This window comes from Pelobates fuscus, chromosome 5, assembly GCF_036172605.1.
Source record: "Pelobates fuscus isolate aPelFus1 chromosome 5, aPelFus1.pri, whole genome shotgun sequence".
Lineage (NCBI taxonomy): Eukaryota > Metazoa > Chordata > Amphibia > Anura > Pelobatidae > Pelobates > Pelobates fuscus.
Window position 1 is genome coordinate 84,483,607 of NC_086321.1, and position 6,585 is coordinate 84,490,191.

The 6,585-nt window shown below is 43.6% G+C and overlaps 1 protein-coding gene across 1 annotated transcript in view; it reads right to left on the reverse strand.

The window, feature by feature from the left end:
• Positions 1-6,358, reverse strand: part of LOC134612012 (chondroitin sulfate proteoglycan 4-like) — a 70,196-nt gene extending 63,838 nt beyond the window's left edge. Inside the window, exon 1 of the mRNA XM_063456396.1 lies at positions 6,289-6,358. Within this exon, the coding sequence (XP_063312466.1) occupies positions 6,289-6,358 (70 nt within the window). The remainder of the gene's footprint in view (positions 1-6,288) is intronic.
• Between the last annotated feature and the right edge of the window lie 227 nt (positions 6,359-6,585).

Consider the following 6,585-nt stretch of genomic DNA (forward strand, 5'->3'; position numbering starts at 1 on the left):
AAGACAGCTCTGAGGACACTGTTTAATACAACCGACACAGCGAACTCTGACTTGCCCCCTCTGCACCTTTCCAAGCTGAAACAGGTGACTCACACTGGGCTCCCAAGATTTTTATCGCTCCAACGCTTTTGCCTAATACTGCTATTTCTAATACCTGCATGATAATAATGTCTTCACATCAGAGGCGGCTCTAGACTTTTTGAGGCCTTAGGCGAAAATCAAATATGAGCCCCCCCCCCCCCCCCGCGCCACGCGCGCTAAAAAGAAAAAATAAGCAGCCGATATTAAAATTAACTGTATAAATTATATATTTTAAGGCAAACATTAAAGGACCACTCTAGTGCCAGGAAAGCATATTCGTTTTCCTGGCACTAGAGTGCCCTGAGGGTGCCCCCACCCTCAGGGACCCCCTCCCGCCCGGCTCTGGAAAGGGGAAAGGGGTAAAAACTTACCTTTTTCCAGCGCTGGGCGGAGAGATCTCCTCCTGCTCTCCTCCTCCGATCCTCCTCTTCTCCTCCCCGTCGGCTGAATGCGCACGCGCGGCAAGAGCTGCGCGCGCATTCAGCCGGTCACATAGGAAAGCATTCACAATGCTTTCCTATGGACGCTGGCGTGCTCTCACTGTGAAAATCACAGTGAGAAGCACGCAAGCGCCTCTAGCGGCTGTCAATGAGACAGCCACTAGAGGACATAGGGGGAAGGCTTAACCCATTCATAAACATAGCAGTTTCTCTGAAACTGCTATGTTTCTGAAAAAATGGGTTAACCCTAGAAGGACCTGGCACCCAGACCACTTCATTAAGCTGAAGTGGTCTGGGTGCCTAGAGTGGTCCTTTAATAAACCTCATAATCTCACTATTCACAAACTTATTTTTGTTATTAAATTATTCTACAAAATACCTATACACAAACATTGGGTATAGATAAAAGGTTTGTGGCTGACTACTTAGTTATTCTTGTTGATGTCTCCTAAAACTGAAATAAAGTTGAAATAAAGTTCAACAGTGTATTAAAAGAACACTACAGTATCAGGAGCACAAATGTGTATTCCTGACCCTATCGTGTTTAACTATTTAGCCCCCACCCCCCCCCAATGTAGTAAAAACTTACCTAATTTCTAGAGCTGCACAAGTCCGCCAGCGCCGGATCCGCCCAATTGGCTTACATAATCTAAACTGATGATCTCAGTCAATCACAATGCTTTCCCATAGGAAAGCATCGGATTGGCTGAGATCTTCAATTTTGATGTCAGTCAAGGAGTCAATACTATACTATAATACTATACTGTGATTATAACATATTACATATTATCATAATATTATTGTTAATATTAACATATTAACAATTAATATAGGGACACTCCAGGCACCCAGACCACTTCTGCTCATTGGAGTGGTCTGGGTGCCAACTCCCACTACTCTTAACCCTGCAAGTGTAATTATTGCAGTTTTTATAAACTGCAATAATTACCTTGCAGGGTTAGCTCCACCTCTAGTGGCTGTCTACTAGACAGCCACTAGAGGTCACTTCCTCCTTCATAGCACAGATTATCTGTGCTAGAGCGTCGCTGGACATCCTCACGCTGTGTGAGGACCTCCAGCGTCGCTCATTTCCTCATAGGAATGCATTGAAAATCTTTTTCAATGCTTTCCTATGGGGAGCGCTAATGCCGCGCATGCGCATTAGGTCTCCTCGGCCGGTGGGCGGGATTAGTCTCGCCCATTGGCCGACGGAGACAGTAGGAGGAGCGGCGCGGAGGAGGAGACAGCGACGAGGGACATCGTCACTGCCTCAGGTAAGTGACTGAAGGGGTTTTCACCCCTTCAGTAACCGGGTATTGGGGGGTGGGAGGGAGAGGGTACCTCCAGTGCCAGGAAAACCGATAGTTTTCCTGGCACTGGATTTTTCCTTTAATGATAATAATTAATATAATAATTAGGATAATATATAGTATAGTAAATAATATCCCCTGTGTAATACAGGCAGCTCCTCTATCCTCTGTATTATAACAAAGGCACCATTTCTTACTACATAGGGCACTCAGTGGATATTTACCACCTGCCTAACTATAGAGAGTCTGCGGCAACGTTCTAAGAGTGGATCACTCAGCAGGAACATGCCACTGGTTTCCATGGTGACTGCTCCACTTTCAGAACTTTGCCCACTAATGTGTGCACACTAATGTGTGCAGAATTGTTCTTGGTTAAATGTTTGATATGAGTGTGTGTGTGCTTCCATTACAGTTGCTCTGCATTTTAGATACATAATGCCAAATCCCACCTTCTACAATCTAAAAGTGGGCTTCTGTGCTGGATAATATTTTATTTGTGCGATTATGAATGTCAGTGTTTGCATAGAAATTAATTTGCTGACTCAGCTTTCTTTTGTTATATTCCTTTTTCTGATTTATTCTGTTATTTCTTAGTTATTGTGTATCGATTCATCTAGGAGTTAACAGTAGAAAATCATAATATATTCTTTTCTTCTTTTTTTTTTTTTTAATTCGAAGCAAATTAATTTAAAAGTGAAATGAAAAGGTTTTATAATTTTTAGGTGTTTTAAAAGTATTGCAAATGATTTTAAAATATACTATCAGGCATAATAATACTTGAGATTTGTTTCTTGATGGATTTGTCTAGCTAAAAACAGGGGTCTGTTCATTATGTTGTGCACTGTTGTGATTTTGAGAATACTTTCATAGTTGACTGGACTGATGATTGTACCCAGTTTTGCAGTTTTAAAATAAATTGTGCCAGCCTGATCTTACCCACAAATGAATGTTGAGTCATCCACAAAGGGATTGTAAGATTGTTGTAGCAGGACATTTCTCACCTTTGATTCCTGTCTTTCTAAGCCCTTATGCCACCAATTATCTGCCTCATGTCTTTGTACTGCACTCTGGTAAATGTTCATGTTTTTAATGTTCAATTCTAATTATGTACAATGCGTAAAGCCCTTATGAACTACCAATACAATACTCAGTGTCAGTGTGTATCATGGTGTCTGTGGACAGGGAACAGTCCCTATTCTGCTCTGTGTCAGTGTGTATCATGGTCTCTGTGGACGGTGAACAGTCTCTATTCTGCTCTGTGTCAGCGTGTATCATGGTCTCTGTGGACAGGGAACAGTCTCTATTCTGCTCTGTGTCAGTGTGTATCAGGGGTTGTGAGGACAGGTGTCAATCCATATCTGCCAAGTGACCCTATGTAGGGGTAACAGTCCCTATTCTGCTCTGTGTCAGTGTGTATCATGGTCTCTGTGGACGGTGAACAGTCTCTATTCTGCTCTGTGTCAGTGTGTATCATGGTCTCTGTGGACAGGGAACAGTCTCTATTCTGCTCTGTGTCAGTGTGTATCAGGGGTTTTGAGGACAGGTGTCAATCCATATCTGCCAAGTGACCCTATGTAGGGGGAACAGTCTCTATTCTGCTCTGTGTCAGTGTGTATCAGGGGTTTTGAGGACAGGTGTCAATCCATATCTGCCAAGTGACCCTATGTAGGGGGGGCAGTCTCTATTCTGCTCTGTGTCAGTGTGTATCAGGGGTTTTGAGGACAGGTGTCAATCCATATCTGCCAAGTGACCCTATGTAGGGGGAACAGTCTCTATTCTGCTCTGTGTCAGTGTGTATCAGGGGTTTTGAGGACAGGTGTCAATCCATATCTGCCAAGTGACCCTATGTAGGGGGAACAGTCCCTATTCTGCTCTGTGTCAGTGTGTATCAGGGGTTTTGAGGACAGGTGTCAATCCATATCTGCCAAGTGACCCTATGTAGGGGGAACAGTCTCTATTCTGCTCTGTGTCAGCGTGTATCAGGGGTTTTGAGGACAGGTGTCAATCCATATCTGCCAAGTGACCCTATGTAGGGGGAACAGTCCCTATTCTGCTCTGTGTCAGTGTGTATCAGGGGTTTTGAGGACAGGTGTCAATCCATATCTGCCAAGTGACCCTATGTAGGGGGAACAGTCCCTATTCTGCTCTGTGTCAGTGTGTATCAGGGGTTTTGAGGACAGGTGTCAATCCATATCTGCCAAGTGACCCTATGTAGGAGGAACAGTCCCTATTCTGCTCTGTGTCAGTGTGTATCAGGGGTTTTGAGGACAGGTGTCAATCCATATCTGCCAAGTGACCCTATGTAGGGGTAACAGTCCCTATTCTGCTCTGTGTCAGTGTGTATCATGGTCTCTGTGGACAGGGAACAGTCTCTATTCTGCTCTGTGTCAGTGAGTATCAGGGCTGGGCTTTGAGGACAGGTGTCAATGTTAGGTGATTTCTGCCCTTTATGGATTAAAAGCAGACTCTGCATCAACTGTGCAATTTTCCATGGGAGTTTTGCCATGGATCCCCCTCTGGCATGCCACAGTCCAGGTGTTAGTCCCCTTGAAACAACTTTTCCATCACTATTGTGGCCAGAAAGAGTCCCTGTTGTTTTTAAAATTCGCCTGCCCATTGAAGTCAATGGCGGTTCGCGCGGTTCGCCGGTTCGCGAACATTTGCGGAAGTTCGCGTTCGCCGTTCGCGAACCGAAAATTTCGGGTTCGCGACAACACTATTTAACACATGCCCACAATGCCTGCCCAAGAAGTACTCAAACTAAGTTACACTACAAATACAGCATTCAGACACTATAACTTACATACCACATCTCTCACACACAACGACACACACACACACACACACACACACCTTATCATATAGTGTCATATGTTTTAGACAGGCAAACTCATAAATACCTATAGAGCTTTGTGTAATATATCAATCTCTCTATATCTCTATCTAGGGAGGTTGAATAACAGGGACTGGAGGGCAAGTGGGTACTGAGGTTGGCAGACATTGATTGTCAGGGAAGGGAGTTAACAGTGGGTAGTGAAGTTGGCTGACAAGTACAGTTGGGTAGTGAGGTTGGCTGACAGGGACTGGCAGGGAAGGAATTAACAGTGGGTAGTGAGGTTGGGTGACAGGGACAGTTGGGTAGTGAGGTTAGCTGACAGGGACAGGTAGGAAAGGAGTTAACAGAGGGTAGGGGTGTTGGCTGACATAGGCTGCAGGAGAATTTACTTGCATTACAAACAGGGAGGGAGAGGAGTGAATATGGGCTCTAGCTTTGTCTCTGTGGTGCAGTCTGTGCTGCGAGCATTCCTTACACTGCAGAAGACATGCCTCTATTTTTATTGGCTGGAAAAGGTATGTTTATTTCAGAGTCTGGGAACCAGGAACATGTTGACATGTGAGAGGGGGGTGGCTAAGGAGGCTGGGTTACACTGCTGAAAACAACAAAACATTTTACAGCACTGCAGGAAAACTACACAGAATTGGAAGAAAATAAACTAACCACAGGTATTTCAGCTTATTAGCTTTCATTTAAACGTACCTTGTTTAGCAGCCTGGAGTGTCTCTTGAAGGAACATACTCAACTTTCTGTCACTTGCCGTAATTGAGAGTGACACTGCCCTAACCTTCCCATAATAAACCAAGCTTTCTCTATAGAAAAGTTAACCTGTATTACCATGAATGACGAAGAGTAGAAATATGGCCCAGAAGCAACTAGCCCTCCATTAATGAAATTGTGAATTATACTTGGATAAACATGCTCAACAAATCCAGTATAAACATAATCACAACAAGCACATTTATTTTGAGACACATTTTCTCTACTTGTGTATAATGATTATAAGCAATAAAATAAAAGATCAGGAAATTACAGTTAAATAAAAGTAGCAAAACGAATCTGGTCCTAGTGTGTTAAATAGCCTTGGTACCTAATGGTTAAGGTATTCTAAGTAGCAATTGTTTATTAACTTGACAATGTAGAATATGCAGAGTCACAAACATCTTCTAATCTTTAAAAGGGCTGATATATATATATATATATATATATAAACATTTTAAAAAAAACATTTTTTACCCCTCCTGGGTGGTATGTTTATTCCTCATTCTCGGGTCCTCTACCAGAGTCCTGGGAGTCTGAGGGTTCTGCGCAGTAGCTGTTCCTAGAACTGTACACTTCTGGACAGTGATCTCAGATGTCCCACCTGGAATCTGTTGAAGCCACCGCCCGCCACCCCCTAACATCCTTTCTATTTCTTCATTCAGGTGTTGGTATTTCTCCACGTTCTAATGTTCCTTCTTCCTGTTGTTGTAGTCACTGGGTATCTACATCCACTACGACTGCAGTCTTCTTTTCCTTGTCTACCACCACAAGGTTGGCCAGCATTTGCTTGTCTGTCTGGATCTTAGATCATTCTCAACTACCCTTTTGCTGGTGTATGCTGTTCCTGCTAACATCTTACATCCAGCTACTTTGTGCAGGACATCTTGCATCCGGCTACTAGATGCTGGCTTCTTTGTGGTAGACTCCATTCCATGCTAGGATTAGTGCCTTAGTGCTGTCTTTCAGTCCTGCCTTTTCCAACCACTGCCTTCACTTTCCACATCCTTTCTAGCTCTTCTTTCAGTCTTGGCATGTTCCTTTTTCCTTATGTTATAGTCACATGACTGGTACTGAACAAAATTGTTTCTTGTCAACCACCACTAAGCACGGCCGGACTGGGAAAAATATTAGGCCCGGGCATTTTTCAATCAGAGTG